At 41.4% G+C, this 27,341-nt stretch overlaps 1 protein-coding gene across 2 annotated transcripts in view; it reads right to left on the minus strand.

The window, feature by feature from the left end:
- Positions 1-9,252: 9,252 nt before the first annotated feature.
- LOC132817415 (solute carrier family 35 member F5-like) overlaps positions 9,253-27,341 on the minus strand; it is a 111,505-nt gene continuing 93,416 nt past the window's right edge. For both annotated transcript variants that reach the window (XM_060827846.1, XM_060827847.1), the window contains exons 15-16: positions 13,302-13,392; positions 9,253-10,135 (exon numbers count right to left, since the gene is read on the minus strand). In XM_060827846.1, coding sequence (XP_060683829.1) covers positions 13,308-13,392 — 85 coding nt within the window. In that variant the 3' untranslated portion in view covers positions 9,253-10,135; positions 13,302-13,307. The remainder of the gene's footprint in view (positions 10,136-13,301; positions 13,393-27,341) is intronic.

Raw genomic sequence — 27,341 nt, forward strand, 5'->3', positions numbered from 1 at the left:
TCCTGATTCAACTTACATCCGACATCCAGACTACTGTTTGGGGGCCTGTAGATGACTCCCAAGAGGGTCTTTTTACCCTTAGTATTTCGCAGCTCTATCCACACTGACTCTACATCCCCTGACTCTAGGTGCCCCCGCGCAAGGGACTGAATACCCTCCCTTACCAACAAGGCCACTGCACCCCCTCTGCCCGTCAGTCTGTCCTTACGATAGCACGTGTAGCCTTGAATATTCATTTCCCAGGCCCTGTCCACTTGAAGCCACGTCTCAGTTATCCCCACAATATCGTATTTGTCAATTTCCAAAAGAGCCTCAAGCTCATCCATCTTATTTCTAATGCTTCGTGCGTTCATATACAATATTTTTAATTTGTTACTGCTCTCACCCTTCCCATCAACCCCTATTCCACTCAACCTTACAGCATGATCCCTTTTTGAATTTTCTGCCTCATTGATACAGTTGTCTTTCTTGACTTCTCTTGTTCTTTCCCTTCAACTTCCTTTTCATACATCCAGTTTGTCCCCTCCCCCCGCTACTTAGTTTAAATGTAGCGGTGTTGCAGTAGAAAACCTGCCTGCCAGAATGCTGGTCCCTAACCTACTGAGGTGCAAACTGTCTCTCTTGTAGAATTTATGTTTGCCGCAAAATGTACCCCAGTGATTCAAGAACTTAAATCCTTGCTTCCTGCACCAGTTCCCCAACCACATGTTCAAGTCCATTATCTCCTTGTTTCTGGCCACACCAGCCCAAGGAACTGGAAGCAAACCAGAGATAACCACCTTGGACTTCCTGCTTTTCAGCCTTCTTCCTAGTTCTCCAAAGTTCCGCTGTAGTATGTGCCTCCTCTGCTTCCCGACATCATTTGTGCTGACATGTACCACCACCTCTGGCACTTCACCCTCGTCCTTGAGGATTTCCTGCACTCTGTCCGCGATGTCTTTCACCCTGGCACCAGGAAGACAACACACCATCTTTAAATCCTGTCTGCTGCCACAAAAACCCTGGTCAGTTCCTCTCACGATGGAGTCCCCTATTACCATGGCTCTGTGCGATGTCTGTGTTTTCCGCTCTGCCTCTGCACCAACCTTTGATTGGCAGACCTGGCCGCCTCGCAGACTGGCAGTTTCCACTGTTTCCAGCAGCTTCAACTTGTTCCTGACAGGTGCTTCCCCCAGGGTCTCTTGCACCTGTCTCCTCTCTGCCTTCCTCATCGTCCGCTCTCTTCTGGCGTGATTGGTGTAATAACCTCGCTGAAGGTCTTGTCCAGAAAGATCTCGTTCTCTCGGATGAGCCTAAGGTCCTCGAGTTCTTTCATCAGCGCTGCAATATGTTCGGTCAATAGCTGAATGTGCACACACTTTCCGCACATGTACGAGGCAGACACACCAGAGTCGTTGACCTCCCACATCAAGCACGTAGCACACTGAACCAGCTGGGCAGTCATGTCTTCACCCTCTTCAACTGTGGCGTAATCACTTCACTCAACTTCCTTTACAAAGACTCCTGAGCTGAAGCCTCACTCTTCGGTTAAAAACTACCTTAGACTCTCGTTTTGTAGCAAGCCTGTGGACTCTTAATTTAAGTTAGAGGAGGAGGGAAGGAAGGAGACCCTACTTTGTAGGACCTGGGGTTTAGAACACACCCACTCTAATAACAATCACTTACCTTCCCGACCGACTTTGCGCTCCGTCTGAACTTCCGCCCAGCTCCCACCGCTCTCTGCTGCGGAAAGACCGTTGGCTTGGAGGTAAGTTCTTTATATAGCAAATCACTTACCTTCCCGACCGGCCTTGCGCTCCGTCTGAACTTCCGCCCAGCTCCTGCTGCTCTCTGCTGTAAAAAGCCAGTTCTGTATCCAAATGGTTCATTCTCCCTGTATTCTGTGACAGCTAACCTTGCTAACCAGTCTCCCATGGGGAACCTTGTCGATCGTCTTACGGAAGTCCATATAATTATATCTACCGCTCTGCCCTTATCAATCCTCTTTGCTACTTCTTTAAAAAACTCAATCAGGTTTGTGAGACATGATTTCCCATGCACAAAGCCATGTTGACTATCCCTTATCAGTCCTTGCCTTTTCAAATACATGTACATCCTTTCCCTCAGGATTCCCTCCAACAACTTTCCCTGGCTTGTCCTTACCCCCCTTCTTAAACAGTGACACCACATTAGCCAATCTCAAGTCTTCCGATAGATAGACGCAGGAGAGACAGAGACAGAATGACAGGGAGAGAGTGATGGGGGTAGAGAGAGAGAAATGTGGGTTTGAGGGAGAGATGTGGGATCAAGAGAGGGACGTGGGAGCGAGAGACAGACACGGGGAGCGAGGGACAGAGACGGTGGGGGGGGGGGGGGGGAGGTGGAGAGAGCGAGAGTCAGGGAGAGAGAGACGGGAGAGCGAGAGAGAGAGATGGCGGTGAGAGACAGGGGCAGGAGAGGGGCAGGTGGGGCTGAGAGGGGAGGAGTGGGGGACACAGACAGGGGATGTGGGGGGAAGGGGAGAGCGATGAGAGGCAGGGGTGGAGTGGGAAGGAGATAGAAAGAAGGAATAAAGTAGACATACACATACACTGCCAATCCTTTTCGAGATCAGAAGGCTTTTGTTCAGCCAACCAGGAGCCAGTTGGTTCACAGATCCCCCATCCTACAGTCTTCCCCACTATTTAAACAAAGCAGCTTGATAAGCGTGTCTTACAATGAGTTTCAGTAACTTGTTTTATTGAAAAGGTACAGCAATTCCTTATGCAATCCTTGGTTTGAAAACTGTCCTTTTCCCATTACAGTCCACAATGAAAAGCGAAGAAACAAAAGTAAGATGCTGTCTTTTCAGTGACATTGCACCCTGAGCGTTGATTCTGCCTGTGTAGAGTTGATAGTGAATTCTGGGCCCACCAAGATGCTCCAACACAATCGTTCACTGATCACATGACACAGGCAGCCTGCTCTTCTGAAAAATCTCATGAGCTCATGTGGATTGTACATGCACCTTCATATAACATTTCCTGCCAAACTCATCGAAAAAAAAACTATAGGGGCACTAGTCAGACGACGGCTAGAATACTTTTAAGAGTCTTCGGCTCCTTATCTAAGGAAAAATATAATGGCATGGGAGGCAGTTCAGATAAGGTTCAGCAGGCTGACACTAGTTAAGGTGGGACTGTCTTTTAAGAAGAGGTTGAGCAGGATGGGCCTATACGCAATGGAATTTAAAAGAATGCAAGACTTTAGTGAAACATACAAGATTCTTAGGGGGCTGGACAGGGTAGATGCAGAGGGATTGTTTTTCCTTTGATGAGAAGGAAGGCCTAGTCAGTGACACTCACATTCTGCAAATGGATAAAAAAAAGTCTCGGACCAGAAGGCATAACCACAGAATATGGGGTCACCCATTTAAGACAGTGATGAGGAAGGATTTCTTCTCTTAGAGGGAGGTGAATCTGTGGAATTCTTTACTGCAAAGGGCTGTTGAAGCTTGATCTTTAAGCATATTCAAGGCCAAGACAGCTTTTTAAAATCAGTAAGGGAATCAAGGGTTATATAATAATAACTGGCTTTTGTTCAAACCTGTCAAGAACTTGGTAATTTTTCTAGCAAGCCTAGCCAAATATTCAATAGCTCTCAACCCTCCACTAATAGAAAATGTCTATCTGCTTTGATTAAATCCCTTCATGATCCGTCAATCTCCTCTCAATCATCGGTTCTCCAAGAACATCCCCTCCATCGCAATGGTCTGCAATCATAACCCAGATCCGAAAGTCCAAAAATAAGGGTTGAACCCACAAACCTTTAATTCAGATTTAATCCAAATTCAGAGTTTCCAATAAAAAAGAAACACAAGGAATAGCAGTAGTGGAGCATCTAAACCATTGATCTTGCTCCATTATTAGAATCTGATCACAGCTGATTTCAAGTTTCAACTCCACTTTCATGAAGCCCACATTTCCACATCCCTTGATTTCCCAAAACACCAAAAGCACATGACTTTTTCATCATTCAATATATGCAACAATGCCTGAGTCAATGCCCCCTTGCTCCTTTCTATATTCCACAGCAATGGAAAACAATCACTCAGATTCCATCCTTTCATGTCCCTCTGAATGCATGATCACCTTTCATTCTTCTAAATTCCAGAGTATAAACTCAATTTATGGAAGTTCTCATGCCAGAAGCAATCTAGTGAACTCTTCATCTTTACTGTGTCTAGTTCACAGAAGTCCATTTTATTGCACAGATTTACATTGTAAAAATATTTTTCAGTTTACATTACATGATGATTAGGGTAATACAGTTTTGTCAACAAGTGATTCTTGACTTCTTTTTAGAACAGCCAATTCTTGAAGTTATTTTATCATTCACATTGAGATTGAGTTATGATCTTCAAAAATCTAAGCTACAATAATTGTGTATGTAAATAAAACAGAAAGTACTGGAAATACTCAGGAGGTGTGACATCCTCTATGGAGAGATTACTTTTTGCTATCCTTCCATTAAGGTGATACTTCAACACTTCTTTCACTAAGTATAATATAAAATAAAGTGTATTTTTAACAGAACAAATTGAACCCCTGAGCTTCTCATTTGATCGGTGAAGCAAATTAGTCTGGGCCAAGGTCAGCAGTCAGATTGGGAAGTCAAGAACATAGAAGTGGGGCGGCACAGTGGCTCAGAGGTTAGCACTGCTGCCTCACATCAGGGACCCAGGTTTGATTCCAGCCTTGGGCGACTGTCTGTTGAGTTTGCACATTCTCCCAGTGTCTGCGTGGGTTTCCTCCGGGTGCTCTGGTTTCCTCCCACAGTCCAAAGATGTGCAGGTCAGATGAATTGGCCATGTTCAATCGCCCATAGTGTTAGGTGCATTAGTCAGAAGGGAAGTGGGTCTGTGTGGGTGACTCTTTGGAGGGTTGGTGTGGACTTGTTGGTCCGAAGGGCCTGCTTCCACACTGTAGGGAATCTAAAAAAATCTAAAACTGTTATGGTCCCCTGAGAGAAACAGTTCTCTACAGATAATACATGCACCTGGTATTTAAGCAATAAATTCACAACAAAACTCCAGAAATGGCAGTAAGGAAACTTGTCAATCAGAAATGTGTACATTTCTACTGCATGTTACATTAGGAAAGGGGAAGATGTAAATGTGTAGGGCATCAGCTCATTGCATGTGGAAATTAATTGTTATGGCCCTAATTTCAGGATTCCTAAGCTGTTTGAACTAAATGCAACCAAACCTTGAGACCACTTATGACCTGCCAAGTGAGTTTTTCACATTTCCTTACTTGGGTAGTTGAATAGTTTGGGAGCTGTCCTGCCAACCTCATATTCACAGACCATTTGTCTCCAGTCCTGAGTTCTTACCCTTCTCCACTCCTGGCTTCCTAGCCTTCCACTGATCTGCCTCCTCTCCATACACCCTGGTCTCCCCTTACAACTGACATTGGCCTGCACAGAAGCTTTGCCATTCAGATACAGACCAAGAACATGCACATCAGAAATTTTAGGGATGTTTTAGAAACTTAGATTTACAATTAATTATTTTAAAAACATTTCTCATTGCAATAGAGAAATTTAGCCCAAGAGTAAGCTTTATTGTGTCTTCTTCTGAACAAAGGCAGCAGGTTGTCTTTCTCGCTCTTACATCTATAGGGATTCCACTCTCAACATAGCAGACAAGAATAACATTTGGCAGATACTTGGGATTCTACAACAGTACCCCATGTGATGTCTCGGAACTTCAGTAAATTTCTCATCACTCATTGATCCAGCTTTTTTATTCCCGAATTATAAAACTGAATTTGAAATTCAGGTCCCACATCAATTTTTAGTACTGCATGTTGGCTACAAAAGGACTTGTTTTCACCCTTTTGCCTGAAATCTATTTCTTCCTCTAAAGCTATGGTGCCATGTTATAGGATCAGAGAGATGTACAGTACGGAAACAGACTCTTCAGTCCAATGCATCTATGCTGACCAGATATCCTAACCTAATCTAGTCCCATTTGCCAGCATTCAGCCCATATCCCTTTAAACCCTTCCTATCCAAATGCCTTTTAAAAGTCCTTATTGTACCAGCCTCCGCCACTTCCTCTGCCAGCTCATTCCATAAATGCACCACCCTGTGTGAAAAAAATTGCCCCTCAGGTCCCTTTTAAATCTTGCCCCTCTCACCTTAAACCTATTTCCTCTCGTTTGGACTCCCCCACCTCAAAGAAAAGACCTTGGCTATTCACTTTACCCAGATCCTTCATGCTGATCCAATAAAATTCAAATGCTGAGTAGTGTTACAACTCCTTGCAGCTGGTGCTGTAACTGCAGTTCTTTGCAAATTAAATAGTGTGTGGTACATTTCTGGTGGACTAGTATGAAAACAGGGTTTCAAAAGCCAAAATGCAAGACAACAATAATAATAAGTCCAACAAGGTAGCAGAACATAATTTACAAATAAAATATTAGTCCAAGAGTTAAGGATCAATGTTCATTGAAGGCCAGATTGTCCTCATGATACAGATAATTTTGTTAAAACGCATGTTTTGTCAACATGAATTCGCTGTAATGCAACTGACTAATTGGAGATGCTGTACCTACAGTGCAAACTTTTAAAACATTTGTTGGCAGTAATGCAATTACTGCACCAAAAGCACTGTTTCCAAAGCACAATTTTTCTAGCATGCAGGGTTGCACAAGAACGCAACGATTGTGTTATAGAAGAACTGACTGTATAGGTAAGCAGTATAAAACCTGAAGAGGCCACAAAGCATGTAATTTGTTGAAGGAACAATTGAAATAGTTATGCAATTTAAGGATATAACTAAATCACAGTAAGCCCTTGTGTGATCTCTAAGACTGTATAAAATTGCATGTTGTGCAGGCTCAAATGGATGGGCACAATGTGGCACAGTTTCCCTGTCTCTGAACCAGGAGGCGAAGGTTCAAGTCCCATCTGCTCCAAAAGCAACTCCCAACAGTTGATTTGAAAATACTCATAAGGAAAACTCAAATTGTTTCTAAAGAAAAAAGTCCACCTCAGATAATACTATTTCTTTTGGAGGGAAGTTAATGCTTAATTGTATTTTCTGCATTTACAGTAGATCAGTGAATTGTGACAATACAGTAGAAAGAACCTTCTAGTAGTGTTGAACTATAAAGCATTGAACGACATTGACCCCCTTAGGTGCATTAAATATTTGCTCCTGACAAATGTCTTTTGGGTAAAAAAAATGCAATACATCAAAGAATCTCCATGTATTAAATATTTCATATTCCAGTTGCATATAACTTTCTTTATACAAAGTGTCACATGACCAATAATCCATTTTAATTAACTTAGAATTAATTGAATGCTAAACGTATTTATGTCATCACATTAGGAGGAGAACATTTTGCAAATGTGCAGTCGTAGTGTCTGCAGTTGTAATATCACTGACAATGACATCTTGGTCAGCTGGCCGTCTCCATTAAAATGAACCAAGACAAGAAAACACCATTCTAACTCCTCTGGCTATTACCTTGCATCCTCTTGCAGGTCCTGACCATTCCATCACTATGCAAAAGTGAGGACTGCAGATGTTGGAAACCAGAGTTATGTCAGAATGGTGCTGGAAAAGCACAGCAGGTCAGCAGCATCTGAGGCGCAGGAAAATCAACGTTTTGGGCAAAGGTCCCCTCCCCCTCCCCCCCCATTTATCTCTCCACCCTGGAGGCATCCTGCCTCTATTCCTGATGAAGGGTTTTTGCCTGAAACATCAATTTTCCTGCTCCTCGATGCTGCCTGACCTGCACTCCATCACTGTCACCTCCTGTATCCCCTTGCTCCCTCCCATGGCTCTTTGCTGCATCCTTTGTCATTGGCTTGTATCTTGATGGTTGGCAGAGGTTCAAGGGGAGAAATGAAGGCACTGGCAAGGGGCAGTGGAAAAAGTAGTCTGATATGAGGTAAAGCAGCAATGTTTTGAAAGTGGGCCATGGTAAAGGCAGGCAATAGTTGAGAGATGATGTTATACGACACACAGTAATGTCCTCAGCGGCTGGAGAAACCATGCATATACAAGCAGCTGCAGTAGCAGTTACTCTTTTAAGTGAAGTATAACAAGTGGATCACTGGACAAAGTAGGAGCTTCTTTACAGCAAAATCTTACACCATGAGTCTACAGTAATACTGTGTTAAAACCACAGAAATATACGGCACAGATAGAAACCATTCAACCGACTAAAAGAGATCTTTGAAAAGGTTGTACGTCGTTCCGCTTCTCTACAATATTTTGCAAAGACTCATGCAAGTTCCTCATCAAGTAACTATTCAACTCTTATTTTTAAATTACCAATGCATTATCTTTTCAAGTAACCTTCCAGATTTTGACAACTCTGGAAAAAAAAACACATTTCCTCTCTAGATCATTTGCTATATATTCTAAATCAATAATCAAGTTATTGCCCATATGAGAGGGAACAATTTTTTTAAAAATCCATTTACTTCAGTGAAAATCTGTTCGCTCACTTCTTCATTTTCTCTGTTCAGAGGAAACGTTTTTTAAAAAGCTTTTCACTATTCTCGAAAACCTCCTCTGCACCTTTACAAAAGCTTTTATATTATTCTTAAGTTATGATGTCAAATTGTCCACAATGCTCCAGCTATGACTTAACCAGGGATTTATAATGTACCACTTCTCCTAACAAAGTTAAACCACTGCTTCTGTCTCTTTACTCAAATATGTTCAAACAACCATGGATATTCACAAATTGAAAACATTTCACAACAAATATTTATATTACACTGGAATTTACACCAAACTAACTAGTACAATACACTAGTTTTGCCTACATATGAATGCAAACAACTTACCAGAAGAATTATACAAGGTATATTTGGATTAAATGACTGGGGATTAAGCTCAATCCATAATTCAATGGTAGTTGTCAAGTGGTTGCAGTCAATAAAACTTTGATCAATAAAATAGTATTTTACCCACAATGAACTAAAACCATATTTTTGCAAACCTGTTCTACTTTGTATACGAATTAGCACTGAAATATTTGGTTGAAATATACCATATCATTGATTGCCCTTTTTAAAGGAGACCATAAAAACCTGAACTTTGAATCATTAAGTACAACACTCCAACCGTAAGTGAAGGGCTGATCATTATTTAAAAACAAAACTTCAGTACATCAGTAAATTTACATGATCTAATAAAAAAGAATGGAACTACTTACTTGACTGTACTGAGTTCCTGAGAATCAAAGACAAATGGTGTACATAACTGTAGAAGCACCAGAATAAGAATACATACAGAAATGTATTTAGTACAAGAATGCAGAAACTGCAACTTCTCACAAACAAAATTATGGTTTCTGCTCTTTTTTCAAAACCACTGACTCATGGAATTCAAATGTATGGAAAAATCTTATGTCATCTAATTCATCTTAAATGGACGTTCTTTGAGAGATCAGAGATAGATTCAACTTGAAACATACAGTATTAAAGATACTGAAATCTGAATCAGTCTTTTCAGAAAATATGGATTATGTAGTGTATCCACAGTTTAACCAGGCAACACCTTAGTAATATTGTTGTTTGAACTGTGTTTCAAAGTTGTAAGTTCCCTTTGCTTCTGTGAACATTAATTTGATATTTCCTCTTGGTTAGATTAATAGGATGTACACAGAATGCTAAAATTGGATTGGTTCTTAATCAAAGCCATTTTCCTTTCTCCCCGTAGGTGAGTCAATACAGCATTACTGATCTGTTGTACTTTAGGTATGTAGCTCTTCAGTATCAATGTTGGCTAATATTTTCCAAAAATCTACTGACAAAAATAATGGTCCAAAAACAGTTTATCCTCACATTCACAGAATAGTATTCTATTTTCAAGTTGAATTAAAAGTTTGATACATTCAGTAAGGCAGATAGGTTGTATTGAAAGCTGAATTTTCCACAACAAACTCAAGCGATATATAAGTAATTCTGCTGTTTTGTTTGTAATCCACTGATATTCCCAACAGGTAGCAGTTCTAAGTGTACGCAGTGTCTTAAGAGTTGAAATTTCATGGGTGGGACTTTTGAACAGGCACTGAAAGAACATGGATTCATCAGAACTTCAGGAGATTGTCTGAGCGCAAAAATACTTGGTAGATTTATCTTCGGTCTAGGGACAAAAACAAAAAAAAAGAAACAAATTGAATTTCTTTACCCTTGAAAGAGAGATACAGGTATTCATACCAAATTATATTCATATTTCACATATCAATAAATTTCTTAGTACTTTGAACAACTGGAAATAGAATGCAATTAATAAAAATAACCATTAACTCAAAAACAAAGCATAGAGCCTTTAGCTTTTTTGTACCTTGTTAAGTGCATTATCAGCTTGTAATGAAACAAAGGCCAACAGAACCTCCAGGAAATGAAATGAAAAAGACAACAAAACAAAGAGCTATTAATATATTGAACTCTAGGATGGGGTCATTTCCCATTTAGAAGGTATGTAGGATATTTTCAAGAGTAATCTCAGTTTAACAATGCTGTGTTTACAGCAGTCAGAAAATGTGTTGCATAAGGTAAAAACAATGACTGCAGATGCTGGAAACCAGATTCTGGATTAGTGGTGCTGGAAGAGCACAGCAGTTCAGGCAGCATCCAAGGAGCAGTAAAATCGACATTTCGGGCAAAAGCCCTTCATCAGGAATACAGGCAGAGAGCCTGAAGGGTGGAGAGATAAGTGAGAGGAGGGTGGGGGTGGGGAGAAAGTAGCATAGAGAACAATAGGTGAGTGGGGGAGGGGATGAAGGTGATAGGTCGGGGGGGGGGAAGAGGGTGGAGTGGATAGGTGGAAAAGAAGATACGCAGATAGGACAAGTCATGAGGACAGTGCTGAGCTGGAAGTTTGGAACTAGGGTGACGTGGGGGAAGGGGAAATGAGGAAACTGTTGAAGTCCACATTGATGCCCTGAGGTTGAAGTGTTCCGAGGCGGAAGATGTGGCGTTCTTCCTCCAGGCATCTGGTGGTGAGGGAGCGGCGGTGAAGGAGGCCCAGGACCTCTATGTCCTCAGCAGAGTGGGAGGGGGAGTTGAAATGTTGGGCCACAGGACGGTGTGGTTGATTGATGCAGGTGTCCCGGAGATGTTACCTAAAGCGCTCTGCTAGGAGGCATCCAGTCTCCCCATTGTAGAGGAGACTGTATTGGGAGTAATGGATACAATAAATGATATTGGTGGATGTGCAGGTAAAGCTTTGATGGATGTGGAAGGCTCCGTTAGGGCCTTGGATGGAGGTGAGGGAGGAGGTGTGGGCGCAGGTTTTGTAATTCCTGCGGTGGCAGGGTAAGGTGCCAGGATGGGAGGGTGGGTTGTAGGGGGGCGTGGACCTGACCAGGTAGTCACAGAGAGAACGGTCTTTACATTAGGCGGAAAGGGGTGGGGAGGGAAATATATCCCTGGTGGTGGGGTCTGTTTGGAGGTGGCGGAAATGTCGGTGGATGATTTGGTTTATTCGAAGGTTTTGTCATCCCAGGAACATGATACAACTTTAAGTAAATTATTGGGTAACCAACGAGAAAGCAAGTCCTGTTGTGTGCAGCATGACCAAGGTTAAAATGGATAGAAGATAAAATGGAGATTATGAATCAGGATGTACCAGTATGACGATGCCAGGTGTTAATCTATTGAAGAGAATAGTTGAAGCATAAGTGAAAGAATTCCAGTTCTTAAATTCTAACATAGAAATTAGGGAAGGACTAAAAATACCTTATAGTTTTAGCAATGAAAATACTGAAGAAAAAATGTTAGGCAGACAGAAATAAAATTTCAAAATAAAGTTTAAAAAGAACAACTGACCATACTACAGTCAATTAAAAAAAAGGAGGTAGGGTACAATTATGGAAGTAGTGAGGGAGGAATTGTCCATAAGATTTCAAACCTTTCATTTTGCTATACCCAAGACAGAGAATTACTGGTCACTGATCTAGGTTTATATTCACACAGCTGAAAAGAGCTGAACTCAAGATGTAAGCATTTGCCAGCTATGCAAGGGATTGTCAGAGAACTTAAAATTACTATAAGGAAAATAAAGAGATGTAGTGCTGGTGGATGCTACAGAGATAGAAAGGAGATAGGCCATAGAATAACACACAAGCAACGTTTTATAAAAATACATATTTTAAACTCAAGGTTCAAGATAGGAGACTGGCTAGGAGATCAGTGGAATACTTGTACTTAAAAGGTAATAAAGACATAGATAAGAGTTTCAGCCTGGATGAGTTGAGGGAGGGCTATGCTTTAAGTATTATGAAGGAAGTGAAAGTAGAATTAATCATCTGAAAGATTTTTAATGCTGTATTGAAAGTCATGACAGAAATCAAGTTGCAGTCAAGAGAGGAGGGAGCTGAGCACACTAAGGACATTAGATTTCAAGAGGAAGGGTCACTCGGCTCAAAATGTTAACACGGATTTGTAGATTTTTTTAGATTCCTTACAGAGTGGAAACAGGCCCTTCGGCCCAACAAGTCGACACCGACCCTCCAAAGAGTAACCCACTCAGACCCAATACCCTCTGACTAATGCACCTAACATTATGGGCAATTTAACATGGCCAATTCACCTAACCTGCACATCTTTGGATTGTGGGAGGAAACCGGAGCACCTGGAGGAAACCCACACAGACCCGGGGAGAACGTGCAAACTCCACACAGTCACCTGCGGCTGGAATCAAACTTGGAACCCTGGTGCTGTGAGGCAGCAGTGCTAACCACTGAGCCACTGTGCCACCCTCTCTCTCAACAAATGCTGCCAGACCTGCTGAGCATTTCCAGCAGTTTCAGTTTTTGTTAGATCCGAAGGAAGTTGACAGATAAGGAATCATCAGCAAACGAGTAGCTAGGTGAACTAATATGATTTATAACATATGTAAATATACAAAGATTATCATGCATTTCTTTAATGATCGAAATATCCCTACATACAGATGAAGCAGAATTACAGCAATCTTAAAATAAAGGAGTGCCATGCTTATCAAGGTTTTAAGCTGGTAGCTGTTGTAAGATCATCAGAAAAGGGTACAACTCACAACCAGCCTTAGGCCTATTCAAATTGTTCTTGTCATTTTAAAATGCACAGATATGTAAAAAAGACAAAGTTCAAAAGCATCAGTATGGAGATTTTCCTTCTAACGGTGGATGAGGCTAATCTGCCCAAGGTAACCTATGCTTTATACATCTTTCATGGATATTCAGACATGGAATAAATTTTCATATATTCAGGCAGTTAGCAATCTGGAAATGGTAAATATGTTAATGTCCAACAGTATAATCTTATACCTGGGTTCATGAACAACAATTAGTTCCTTCCTCCTGAGAAACACCATGCATAGGAATGAGGCTTTCACACTGCTCACTGTCCTCTGGAGTTCTGAAAAGAGATTATACTCATTTATTGATAAGTTGATTATTCCTTGTTCAACAGAATCTGAGAAGGATTTGAAATGCTGTTTGTTAAAAAGAACACCAAAGGCAATGTCAAAGGATAACATTTGCTTGTCATGGTAACACAACAGTGAAAAAATTAAAGAAAATATTTGCTTCTCTGGTGAACAAATAAGGAAAACAAAATTAAACCTGACAATGATTTAACAAATGTTAAATACATCTTCATATATTTCCATTGATTTAGGTTGTGACAGTGACAGAACATTTGTATGCAAGGATAACCCCAGAATTCCTGTAAATTGAAATTACTCAAAGTAAAAATACATATCACCAAATTGCATGCAAGCCTAACGTGCTGAAATAAAACAATATTGATTGGTATCACTTAGTCATCCATTTTACTCTTTTGTGTGATTAATTAGAGGCAGTTAATATGCCATCATGAGGCTTTGCTTCTGGTGGCATCATCATAAAGAGGCAACTTGTTTAAAATTTTAGTATGCTGACTTTGATGCGTCTTTGAGTCAGTATGCCATAAAAGAGAGCAGAGTAAGGTGACTAAGTAAACAGTTGCCTGCTCTTGTGACATTGAGGAATATTCAATCATTCCACCTAATTCTTTCTTTTAAAGGCATAAGCTTTTATTGGGATATTTTGCCAATTGTACTGTCTGCTGTCTAATGTTTTTTCACGCCTGGACCTGGTTAATGCATACCAATGAACAACATGACTGGGTGGGCATCACAATTATTATTACGCATATGCACATACTGTTATAAATGACTCTTTCCATATTCATGCAAAGGATTGCTGGCTCGGCCAGAATTTACTGCCCAATCCTAATTTGCGATTGACAGGATGGTGGTGAGCTGTCCAAATGCTGTTGGCAAGGTCAAAGGACCCTTGGTGAATTCTTGCAATGCCCTCTGTAGATGGTACAAGACTGTGTTGATTGTGTAGGGATTGAATACTGAAAGTGTGTGAAAGGGCACCAAACAAGCTGGCTCCTGGGCAACGTCAAACTTCTTGAGCCTTGTTGGAGCTATATCTACCCAGGCAAGTAGGAGTATTCCACCACACTCCTGGTTCGGGCCTAGTGGATGGTGGACAGATTTTGACCAGCTCTTGTAACCACAGAATTTACGTGGTTAGTCCACTTCAATTTTTGGTCTATTGTAGCCAGATATTCAGCAATGATAATGCCATTGAATATCAAGGAGTGAAGGCTGGATTCTCTTTTATTGGAGATGATCATTACCTGGCACACCTGGTTCAATACTTTGTGCCACATTCAGCTCAAGTCTAAGTGATATCTAAATCTTGCTGCACTTAGACACAGACTGCTTCTGTGCCTGAGGAATCATGATTGGTGATTGAATCATGCATCATGGAAACAGACCCTTCAGTCCAACTAGCCCATGTCGACCATATTCCCAAACAAAACCATTCCCACCTGCCTCCATTTGGCCCATATCCCTCTTAACTTTTCTATCCAGGTATTTCTCTTTTAAATATTGTAATTGTACCTGCATCCAGCACTTCCTCTTGCAGTTCATTCACACACTAACCACTCTCTGTATAAAAGTTGCCCCTCATGTGCTTTTAAATTTTTCTCCTCTCACCTTAGAACTATTCTGAGTTTTGAACTCACCCATGTTAGGGCAAAGACCTTTGCTATTCACCTCATCTATGCTCCTCATGATTTTATAAACCTCTTTCAGTTTACCCCTCAACATTCTATGCTCCAATGAAATATGCCCCAGCCTATCCAGTCTATTTTTATAACTCAAACACTCTATCCTTGCAACATCCAGAGAAGTCTTTTCTGAACCATCTTCAGTTCAATAATAACCTTCCTGTAACAGGGTGACCAAAACAGTACACATTACTCCTGAAGAGGCCTCAACAACGTTCTGTACAATCTCAACATGACATCCCAATTCCTATACTCGAGGTCTGAGCAATGAAGGCAAGCATGCAAAATGTCTTCTTAATCACATTGTCCACCTGTGATGCAAATATCAAAGAATTATGTACCCGAACCACTAGGTCTCCTTGTTCTACAACACTACCCAAGGCACTACCATTAACTGTATAAGTCCTGCCCTTGTTTGGTTTACCAAAACACAATACCACACATTTATCCAAATTAAACTCTATCTGCCACTTCTTAGCCCATGGTGCCAAATATTGTGCAATCATCAGTGAAAATCCATACTTCTGGCCTTACAATGAAGGAAAGCATGTCATTGATCAAACAGCTGACAATGGTTGGACTAAGGTAATGTCCCTGAGGAACTCCTGCAGAGATATACTGTAGCTGAGATGATTAGACTCCAACAACCATTTTGTTTGTGCTGGTATGACTCCAACCAGCAGAGACTTTGTCCCAAATTTCCATCTGCTCCAGTTTTGCCAGGGTTCCTTGATGTCAATTGTGGTCAAATGCTTACATCTGGAGTTCAGCTCTTTACAGCTGTGTGAATATAAACCTAGATCAGTGACCAGTTTATTGTTGATTAAGTGCCAATTGATGGCACTGTTGATGACCCCTTCCATCACCTTGATGATTGAGAATAGACTGATTGAGTTACAATTAGCTTTTCTGCAGGTGGTTTCTTTGCCCACTTTTCACCTGATGTGGGATGTTGGAGGAAACCGGAGCACCCGGAGGAAACCCACGCAGACACGGGGAGAACGTGCAAACTCCACACAGTCAGTCAGTCGGCTGAGGCGGGAATTGAACCCAGGTCTCTGGCGCTGTGAGGCAGCAGTGCTAACCACTGTGCCACCGTGCCGCCCACATGATGTCTGAACTTAATGCTGAAGACTCCCAGAAAAACCTATCATTTCTCCAACAGTGTGCCACCATTGGTGGGTCTGTTGTATCTGGACAGCACATCCCTGGGATGATGACGACATTCTCTTGTGTAGTATGAACTACGATTCTGTGAGCATGGCTATGGTCAGAACCTTGCTCAACTAGCCCATGGAGCAGCATTCCCAAATTTGACAGACGCCTCAGATGTTAGCAAGGAGGACTTTGCAGGGTTGACATTCTGTATGTCAGATGGATAAAGTCTGCAGTGGAATGGCCCATGAACAAATTTCCTTCCCTGTTGCCAATTTAGGCTCTAAAGTAGGCATTTAATGCTGACTTCAGGACCTCATCCCCCTGTTGTTAGTGTTAAATCAGTGACAGACAGGTGCCTTGTGATTTGGCAAGCATGGTGAGAAGTCACATGACACCAGGTTATAGTCCAACAGGCTTATTTGAAATCATAAGCTTTTGGAGTGCTGCTCCTTTTTCAGGTGAAGTGAAGAAAAACAGACAGGTACAGAATTTATGGGCAGACAGATCAAAATATCATATAAATGAGAGTAGGGTGTCAATAGGCTTAACAGTAAGTCTCTGCAGGTTATCAAAAATGTCAGATGGTGAGTGACGGTGAACACATTGGTGATCAAGACCTTTGATTCAGAACTGTTCTGTGCACCCTCATCGCACATACATCTACCACAGGAGTCTTCTACTGCCTTCCGAAGACACAAAGTCAACACACCTGGTCGTCCCATCACATCAAGCAACAGGACCCTGTGTGAGAACTGCTCTGATTATGTCAAGTGTGTCTTGAAACCCATTGTACAAGGAACCTCCACTTTCTGTCACAACACTACAGATTTCTTACAGAAACTCCACAGACCAATCAAACCAAGAACATTCCTCGTCACAATGGACGTATTGGCACTTTATCCCAGCATCCCCCATGATGAGTGCATCACTGCAACAGCACCAACAACTGCCAATTTCCAGATGGCATCCTACTACTCATCCGTTTCATCCTTGTCTTCACCTTCAGTAAGTAGTTCCTTTTTCCAGTCACACGGAACAACCTTGGGGACCAAATTTGCATTCCAATACACCAACCTTTTTTTGCATAAGTTCATGCACAACTTCTATGCTGCACAGGACCTTCAATCAATGCTAAACACCAGATACATCAACGTCATTTTCCTCCTCTGGAGTTGTCACAAAGAACCACTGAAACAACTATAAAACATTATCAACAAGTTTCATCACACCATCAGATTTAGCATGGACTGCGCTTCAGAATCAGTCTCATTCTTGGACACACCCAATTCCTTCAAGGATAGACAACTCAGTACCTCACTCGACCGCAAGCCCATGGATAACCTCACAATGACACACTTCTCTAGCCTCCACCCTAAACATGTTCAAGAAGCCATATTCTACGGACAAGCCCTGTGTATACACATGATCTGCTCAGCCGAAGAGGAATGCGACGCACACCTAAAGATGCTGAAAGATGCCTTAATTGGAACGGGATACAGTGCTCAATTCATCAATCACCAATTCCAATACGCCACACTGAAAAACCTCAATGACCTCCTCAGAAGGCAGACACAGGACAAGACCGACAAAGTACACTTCATCTTCCAGTACTTCCCCAGAGCAGATAGACTATCCCATGTGCTTTGCACCCTTCAACATGTCATCGATGAGGACATACATCTTGCCAAGATCATCCCTACGCCCCTACGTCTCTTCAAACAAACACCAAACATTAAACAGACCATTGTTCACAGCAAATTACCCAGCCTTCAGGACAACATCGACCACAGCACCGCACAACCTTGCCATGGCAACCTCCATAAGACATGTCAGACCAGTGACTTGGATACTACCATCACGTGTGGGGACACCACCCACCACGGACACGCCAGATACTCATGGGACTCAGCCAACGTTGTCTACCTCATATGTTGCAGGTAAGGACGTTCTGAGGGATAGTATCTTAGTGAGACCATGCAGATGATATGACAATGGATGAATGGACACCGCACAACAATCGCCAGACAGGGATGTTCCCTCCCAGTTGAGGAAAACATCAGCGGATAAGGCCATTCAGCCTCCAAACTTCCTGTGAGCGTCTTCCAAGGTGGCCTTGAGATACACAACATCATGGAATCGCTGAGCAGAAACAGATAGCTAATGAAGACGGCCTCAATCGTGAACCTGTGTTCACATCAAGCTACATGTAACCCATCATACTGTTCTGTAATTGTAAAATCTTCCTTACTGTCCTATTTTGATACCAGCACATTGATAACTTGTTATGATCTCTCTACCTTATTTAATTTGTATGGTTTTTAGATCACTTGTTACTTTGGTGAGATCCTCAGCACGTAACTCTTGTACATATCATTTTATTCCTGTCATTTTGTTTGTCTGCAGCACTACGTTATTTTTAGTTTGTTGGAATTATCTCTCTGACTCAATCAGACTATAGGTCATCTCTTTACTTGCTATTCAGCTACAGAGACTTATTATTCAGCCTATCAACACTCTACTCACACCATTTATATGATCTTTTGATCTATCTGTTTACTGAACTCTCTGCCTATAAATTCTGTGCTTGCCTGCTTTTCTTCACTTCACCTGACGAAGGAGCAGTGCTCCAAAAGCTTGTCATTTCAAATAAACTTGTTGGACTACAACCTGGTGCTTTTTTAAGATTAGATTCCCTACAGTGTGCAAACAGGCCCTTCGGCCCAACAAGTCCACACCGACCCTCTGAAGAACAACCCACCCAGACCCATTCTCCTACATTTACCCCTGACTAAAGCATCTAACACTAAGGGCAATTTAGCACGGCCAATTCACCTAACCTGCACACCTTTGGACTGTAGGAGGAAACCAGAGTACCCGGAGGAAACCCACTCTGACACGGGGAGAACGTGCAAATTCTACAGACACAGTTGCCCGAGGTGGGAATTGAACCTGGGTCCCTGGCACTGTGAGGCAGCAGTGCTAACCAATGAGCCACCGTGCGCCTTCTGACCTTGTCCACCCAGTCCAACACCGGCACATCCACATTTGGCAAGCATGACAGGGAAATGTGTGCCAGTTATTTGCAGGTCTCCCTGGTAGGATGGGGGTTACTCATTCAAAGGCATTTGTGGGGGTGCAAGTCTGCCAAAAGCCACCCACCTGCACTTACTGCTGAGCCTTCCTTGTGACCCTTGTTCAGTCATGACTCATCACTGATGTGCGATTTATCATGTTGTGTCGGTGATAAATATCTCCTTTTCAAAAATTTTCAATAAATGAGTTTCTACTCCTAGACTTAAGCCCCAAGTCTGTCAAGTGCCTGAGTAGAACAGAATAGCACAAACATTCCCGAAAAGAGGCAACCAGAGCTCTCAGTGGTTTACAAGCCAGCAGCCGAGATCCTGATCAGGTCTAAAATTCTGCCTGGGAGTCAGTACAAATTTGGAATAAAATCTGGGATGCTCAGAGCTTTCCGAAACTTCATAGTAAACTATTGTGGCAACTGTAAAAATATAGCTTTTCTTTCCTGATTATTTAATTTTAATGTGATGACATTACAAATGCACACAAATGTACTTTACTGACAAACATAAATGGATCAACACTTCAAGTACATTTTTTTTAATTTAGAGAAGTCAGTTTAAATTGATGAATAAGTTCAAGAGCATGCTAAAAATAGACCAACTAGACTTACAACAACGGTGACAAACCCTAGAGTTGACATGGGAATATATCCTCCTTCTTGATTAATTTAACAAAATTAATAAAGGAGATATGCAATTACATTTTAGAAGAGAAAAATGCAAATTGCAAATGGAGGTCAAGTGTTTAATCTCATAACTTAACCTTATGGTTAACTTCCCTTTAGCAGGCTACACATAACATTTCATTAAACAACACTCTGGAGCTTAATAATTGCGCTGCCCATTATATTAGTTGAACAAGTAAAGTTATTCACTCTGCTGTCTACAGACACAGGATTTTGCACAGTTTTTGTCATTTCACACATTTTGTAGATGAATGATTCAATATACTTTCTTGTGCTTAAGTTTGCACAAAATTGCAATATTTAGTAGATTGCAACTAAACGAAGATTGTTATAGTTAATGAATGCCAATCAGCATAGGCCATGAGCTTCTCCACTTAGGCAAAGGCAGATCACATAGGTCAATGTGTGACTTGAACGGTGGTGTACAAGAGAGAGGTTTAGACTTTTGGGACATTGGGATCATTTTTGGAAAAGGAGAAAGCTGTTGAGAAGGGCTTCACCTGATCAGAAAAGCAACTAATCTCCTGGCTGTGGTGGAATGGATTAAAACTTATAAGGTGGGAGGGGTGGGTTGATAAATGGGCCTTGTTTTGGATATACCAGAGAGGGCAAAAGAGAGATGATGGCAAAATGGGGAAAAGGAAGGAAGGGAAGGATTCAGTATTGATAGGGAACAAAGAAATAATGTCCTCCCACGGACAAGAAAGAGTTAAATTGCAAGTATATAAATGCACGGAATGTAGAGAACAAAACTGGGGTACTGGAAGCTGAAATTGCTCTATGGGTTATGACATACTACCATTGACATAAACATGGCTCAAGCCCAGAACAGGACTGGATACTTAACATCCAGGGGTATAAGGCTTTTAGTAGAAACAGGGTGGGTAAAAGGGGAGGAGATGTAGCATCTTGATCAAAGACAGCATCACTGCTCTTGAATGAGATTGAATTCCTGAGTTAGTTATGGTTGGAGGTGAGAAACAGAAAGGGAGCAGTGACCTTGTTAGGTATATATTATAGATCTCCAAATAGTGGGGAGGAAGGAGAAGACAGCATTTGTAGCAGATTATGGACACCTGCAGGTCAAGTATGGTTGTGATAGTGATAATTTCAATTATACTTGTGTAAACTGGGACAAAGATGAGGCAGGAAAGGGGAGAAATTCCCGCAATGTCTGCAGGAGAATTTTCTGGAGCAGTACATTTCTAACCCTACTAGGGACAGGGTTGCACTGTATCTGGTCCTGGGAAATGAGGCAGGCCAAATGCTGAATATCAACGTGGAAGAGAATTTGAGAAAGTGATCATAACATAATAAGGTTCAATATTAAGTTGGAAAAGGATAAAAATCAGTCGATTATTAAGATCCCAGACTGGAAGAGGGCAGATTTTAGGGGTCTAAAAATTGAACTGGAGCATATTGATTGGAAACACACTTTGGTGGATAAAACAGTAGATGAAAAATGGGAGAATTTCAAAAGGGAGATGAATAGGGTACAAGCTAATCCATGCCGCAGAGAAATAAATATCCAAATCTAGAATACCCTGGGTGACTAAGGATATTGATGAGAAAATAAGGAAGAAAAAGGAGGCATATGATGCACACCAGAATATTAATAGTAATAGAAATAAGAAACAGTGTCACAAATGCAGAAGAGAGGCTAAGGTTGGAATAAGGAAGGCTGAGAGGAAGCATGAGGAAAAGATGGCAGGTTGCGCTAAAACAAACATTCTTCAAACATAATAACAGTAAAAGATTAGTGAAAGATAGCAAGGTAAACTGCGCACTGAAGCAAAGGATATGGCAGAGATACAAAATGAACATTTTGCTTCTGTCTTCACCAGATTAGAAGATGGTGACAATGCCCTCATTGAAATGGGGATGTTGAGCAATTTAACAGGATAGTGAAAGATAAAGAGAAGGTGCTAAAAAGGCTGGCAGAACCCCAAGTAGAGAAGTTGTCAGGCCCAGATGGGATGCATCCTAGACTAAAATGTTAAGGGAAGTAAAAAGTGAGGTCTGCAGATGCTGGAGATCAGAGCTGAAAATGTGTTGCTGGTTAAAGCACAGCAGGTCAGGCAGCATCCAAGGAACAGGAAATTCGACGTTTTGGGCCAGAGCCCTTCATCAGGAATTCCTGATGAAGGGCTCTGGCCCGAAACATCGAATTTCCTGTTCCTTGGATGCTGCCTGACCTGCTGTGCTTTAACCAGCAACACATTTTCAGCCAAAATGTTAAGGGAGCAAATTGAGGAGCTGTTGACAGAAATTTTCTAGGTTTCTCCAAACACAGTGTTAATCCTGGCAAACTGGAGGATTGTAAATGTGACACTGTTGCTTAAGAAAGGGACAAAGGATAACCTAGGAAACGACAGACCTCTAGCTTGATGTTAATAGTGGGAAAACTGATGGAGGCCACAATACAGGATAAGGTAAATATACACTTAGAGAAAAATAAGTTGATACTAGACAGTCAACATGGCTTTGTCAAGGGCAGGTCATGCCTAGCAAATTTAATTGAGTTCTTTTGATGAGGTAACACAAGAGTGGATGAGCATTGCGCTGTAGATGTATATTTGAACTTTCAGAAAGCATTTGATATGGTGCCGCATGACAGGTTGGCTAGCAAATTAGGGCAGCACAGTGGCTCAATGGTTAGCACTGTTCCCTCATAGCACCAGTGACCCGAGTTCATAGCCAGCCTCGGTTCACTATCTTAGATGAGGAGTTTGCATATTCTCCAGGTGTCTACGTGGATTTCCTCCCACAGTTCAAACATAGGCAGGCAAGGTAAATTAGCTTTGCTAAATTGGACTATAGTGTCCAGGATGGTGTAGGCTAGGTGAATTATCAATGTGGGGTTATTGGATAGGGTGAGGGTGGGGGTCTGGGTCTGGGTCTGGGTGGGATGCTCCTCAGAGCGTCGGTGTAGACTCAATAGACTAAATGGCTTCTTTCTGTATTGCTAGGATTCTATGAATGTAGAAATGTTTAGGATTGATAGGTCCTTGGCAACATGGATTATAAATTGGCTAAACGACAGGGTAGGTATAGGTGGGCATTTCTCAGGTTGGACATGAGGTGAAAGTGATTTTCCCCAGGAATCAATGTTGGGACCTTTCTTCTTCCTGAGTTATGTAAATAGTTTGGAAATAAGTGTTGAAGGCAAAAATCTCTAAATTTACAAGTGATGCAAACTTAGGGAGAATAGGGAATTATGAGGATGATGATGAGCAACCTCAGAGGGACACTGACAAGTTGGCTCAGTGGGCAGACACCTGGTAAATGAGTTATAATGCAGAGAAATGTGAGGTAATGCATTTTAATAGAAGAAACACGGAGAGACAATACAGGCTCAATGCTCCAACTTGAAGGAGTACAGGAGCAGAGGGACCTTGGGGGTTCACGTGCATGATTTTCTGAAGGTGGTCAGGCAAGTTTAAAAATTGTTATAGGATCCTTGGGTTTATTAATAGAGATAGAGAGTATAAAAACAAAGAAGTTCTGGAATATTGTGTGCAATTCTGGTTTCCTTCCTATTGGAAGGATGTTGTGAAACTTGAAAGGGTTGGAGGATTTGAGCTATAAGCACAGGCTGAATAGGCTGTGGCTGTTTTGCCTGAAGTGTCAAAGGCTGAGAGGTGACCTTATAGAGGTTTATAATGTCATGAGGTCTTGGATAGGATAAATAGATAAAGTCTTTTCTCGTGGGTGGGGGAGTCCAGAACTAGAGGGCATAGGTTTAGAGTGATAGGGGAAAGATATAAAAGGGACCTAAGGAGCAACTTTTTCATGCAGAGGAAGGTGAGTGTATGGAATGAGCTGCCAGAGGAAGTGATGGAGGCTGGTACAACTACATTATTTAAAAGGCAACTGGATGGGTAAAAGAAGAGGGAGGGTTTAGAGAGATATGGGCCAAGTGCTGGCAAATGGGACTAGATTGGGTTGGTTGGCATGGATGAGTTGGACCGAAGGGTCTGTTTCTGTGCTGTACATCTCTATGACTCTAAGAGACACTACACCTCTACAAATCATTGGTCACATCACATTCGGAGTATTTGTCTTCAGGCATCTTGTTTAAGGAAGGCTGTTAAAGCTCATGAGAGAGTTTAAAGATGATGTACTAGAATAATATTGGGAATGAAAGATTTTAGATTAAAGGGAAGATTAGGGCGATTGGGCTTATTAACCTTTGAGCAGAGAAGATTAAAAGCTGGCTTTACAGAGGTGTTCAAAATTATGAACAATTTTGACAGGGTAAAGAAGGATATTCTGTTGGTTCACCAGAAACTAGCAGTCATAATTTCGAGATTGTCAGTAAAAGAGTTAAGACTGAGATGAGGAGAAGCTTCTTTACTCAAAGTTGTTAGGATTTGGAATGTGCTGCCTGAGAGAGTGATGGAGAAGGATTCCATAAGACATTTCAAAGAGAGTTGGATATATATTTGAAAGTCATGAATTTAAAGGGTTATGGAGTTAAGGCTAGGCAGTGGGTCTAGCTGGAGCTCTTTCAGGTGCAGGTATAGACACTATGGAACAATTGGCCTCCTTCTGTACTGTAAAATTGTATGATTCATGATTCTAACAATGCATTACGGCAGTGATATAATACCATATCAAACAGAAGTAGGTCAAATGGCTCCTTGAGCTTGCCCCACCATTCTACAAGATCATGGATGATCAGATTATGGTCTCAGTTCTAATCTCCTGCCTTCTCCCATAATCTTGGACTGTCTTATAGATCAAAAACTGTTTAATTCAGCCTTGAATATATCATGTGAGCCAGCCTCCAACATTTTCCAGAAAGCAGAATTCTAAAGATTATCATTCTTCTGAGAGAAGAAAATCCTCTCAATCTGAAACGGGAAATATCTTATTCCTAAACTATTCTTCCTTGTTCTGGATCACCACCCCTCCCAAACAGAAAAAATATTTCATTGTCAAACCGGTCATGCCTCCTCAGAATCATATTTGCTTGAAAAGATTAACTGTTACTCTTCCAACAGCAATGAATACAGTATAACCTGATTAACCTTTCCTCATAAAACAGTCTCTTCGTTTCAGGAACCACTCTCGTGAACTTGCTCTGAATTGCCTTGATACAAGTGTATTGTTAATAAATCAGAACATCAAAACTGCACCTTGTATTCTTAGTGTGGTCTCACCAATGGCATGCACATTTGCACAAAATATGTCTACTTTTATACTCTATTTCCTTGTAATTATGTGCATCTCTCTGTACTGCAGAATTCTGCAGTTAAACCATATTTCATTTTTCTACCCTACCTTCCAAATTGGACAAGCTTCAACTGATTGCCTAAACTCCTCCTAATACTTTCTTAATAATGAATTCCAGCATTTTCCCAATGGCTGATGCAAGTTTAACTGTGCAATAGTCAGCAACATCCTCACTTCTGAAATTACGATGGAGGAAAGGTTGTTGATAAAGCATCGGAAGGTGGTTGGGCCTGGGCCTTATCCTCAGGAATTTCTCCAGAGATGTTCTGGAGTTATGATGACTGGCCTGCAATAACTACAACCATTTTCCTTTGTGCCAGTATGACTTCAACCAGCTTTAACCCATACTTGGAAATACTACAAACAGTTTTGATTCCCTCATCTGAGAATGGATATACTGGAGGCAGTCCAGAGAAGGTTCACTGGGTTGATCTTGGGTATGGACAGACTTGCTTATGAGAGGTTGAGTAGGTTGCCCCTGTGCTCACTGGAATTTAGAAGATTGAGAGGCGACCTTATTTAAACTTTCAGGTCTCCCAGGGGACTTCACAGGGTAGATGCAGAGAAGTGCTCTTATGGAAGAACCTAGGGCATGATCACAGAAATACAGGAACAGGAGTTGGCCATTCAGCCAATCGAGCCTGTTCTGCCATTCATTAAGATTATTGCTGGTTTGTGGCCTAACTCTATTTGTCTGCCTTGGGCCCATATCACGAGATAACCTTGCTTATTAAAAATTCATCTATTTCAATTTTAACAATTGAACTAGAATCACTGTTTGAGGAAAATTGTTCCAAACTTTACTGTACTCTTCACGAAGCCCTTTCTAACATTTCTCCTGAATGAACTGGCCCTAATTCTTAAATTATACTCCCTGGTTCTAGAATCTTCAATCAGTGGTCATAGTTTATCTTTACCTACCCTGTCTTTCCCTGTAAATATTCTGAAGATCTCGATTAGATCACCCCTTAACCTTCTAAATTCTAGAGAATTGAGGCCTAATTTGTTTAATCTCCTCTCATAACTGAACCCCTGAAGTCTGGGTATCATCCTTATAAACCAGTGTTGAACTCCCTCCAGGGTCAAAACATCCTTCTTAAGGTGAGGCACCCAGATCTGCTCACAGCACTCTAAGTGGGGTCTAACTAGGGTTTCGTATAACTGCAGCATGATGTCTGCACCTTTATAATCAAGCCATTTACATATGGTGGCCAGCATTCCATCAGCTTTCTTGACTATTTTCTACACCTATTTATGGCAGTTCAAAGAGCTATGAACCTGAAACCCACAAACCTCATTAGACATATAACATATTTAACTTTGTGTCTTCTAAAAAAAATCATTTTTGGCCAAATTGGATAACCTCTCACTTACTTACATTAAAATCCACCTGTGACTGCTTTGCTCATTCACCTAATCTATCACTATCCTGTTGTAATTTTATGATGTTATCAACACTGTCTATAATACTGCCCAACTTTGTGTCATCAGCAAATTGGATGAGACTTTTTATGCCATTTTCCAAGTCATTAATGAATATTGTGAATAACTGAGGCTCGAACATAGATTGTTGTAAGAAGCCACTGATCATGTCTTGCCAGTTTGAGTACTTGCCCATTTATACCGTAAGTTTGCTCGCTGAGCTGGAAGTTTTTTTTCCAGATGTTTCGTCACCATGCTAGGTAATATCATCAGTGAGCCTCTGGTGAAGCATTGGTGTTATGGCCATCTTTCTGTTATGTGTCTTGGTTTCTTAGGTGGGTGATATAATTTCTGGGTCTTTTTCTCAGAGAATGGTAGATGGGCCTAAATCGATGTATTTATTGAGAGAGTTCCAGTTAGAATGCCAGGCCTCTAGGAATTCTCGTGCATGTCTCTGTTTAGCTACGGTGGATGTGTTGTCCCAGTCAAAGTGTGTCCTCCCTCGTCTATATGTAGGAATACTGGTGATAATGGGTCATGTCTTTAGGTAGTTAGTTTGTGTTTATGGATCCTGATGGCTAGTTTTCTGCCTGTTTGTCCAATGTAGATTTTTCTTTTTATGGTCCTTGCATGGTATTTTGTAAATGGC

Source organism: Hemiscyllium ocellatum, chromosome 7 (assembly GCF_020745735.1).
Source record: "Hemiscyllium ocellatum isolate sHemOce1 chromosome 7, sHemOce1.pat.X.cur, whole genome shotgun sequence".
NCBI lineage: Eukaryota > Metazoa > Chordata > Chondrichthyes > Orectolobiformes > Hemiscylliidae > Hemiscyllium > Hemiscyllium ocellatum.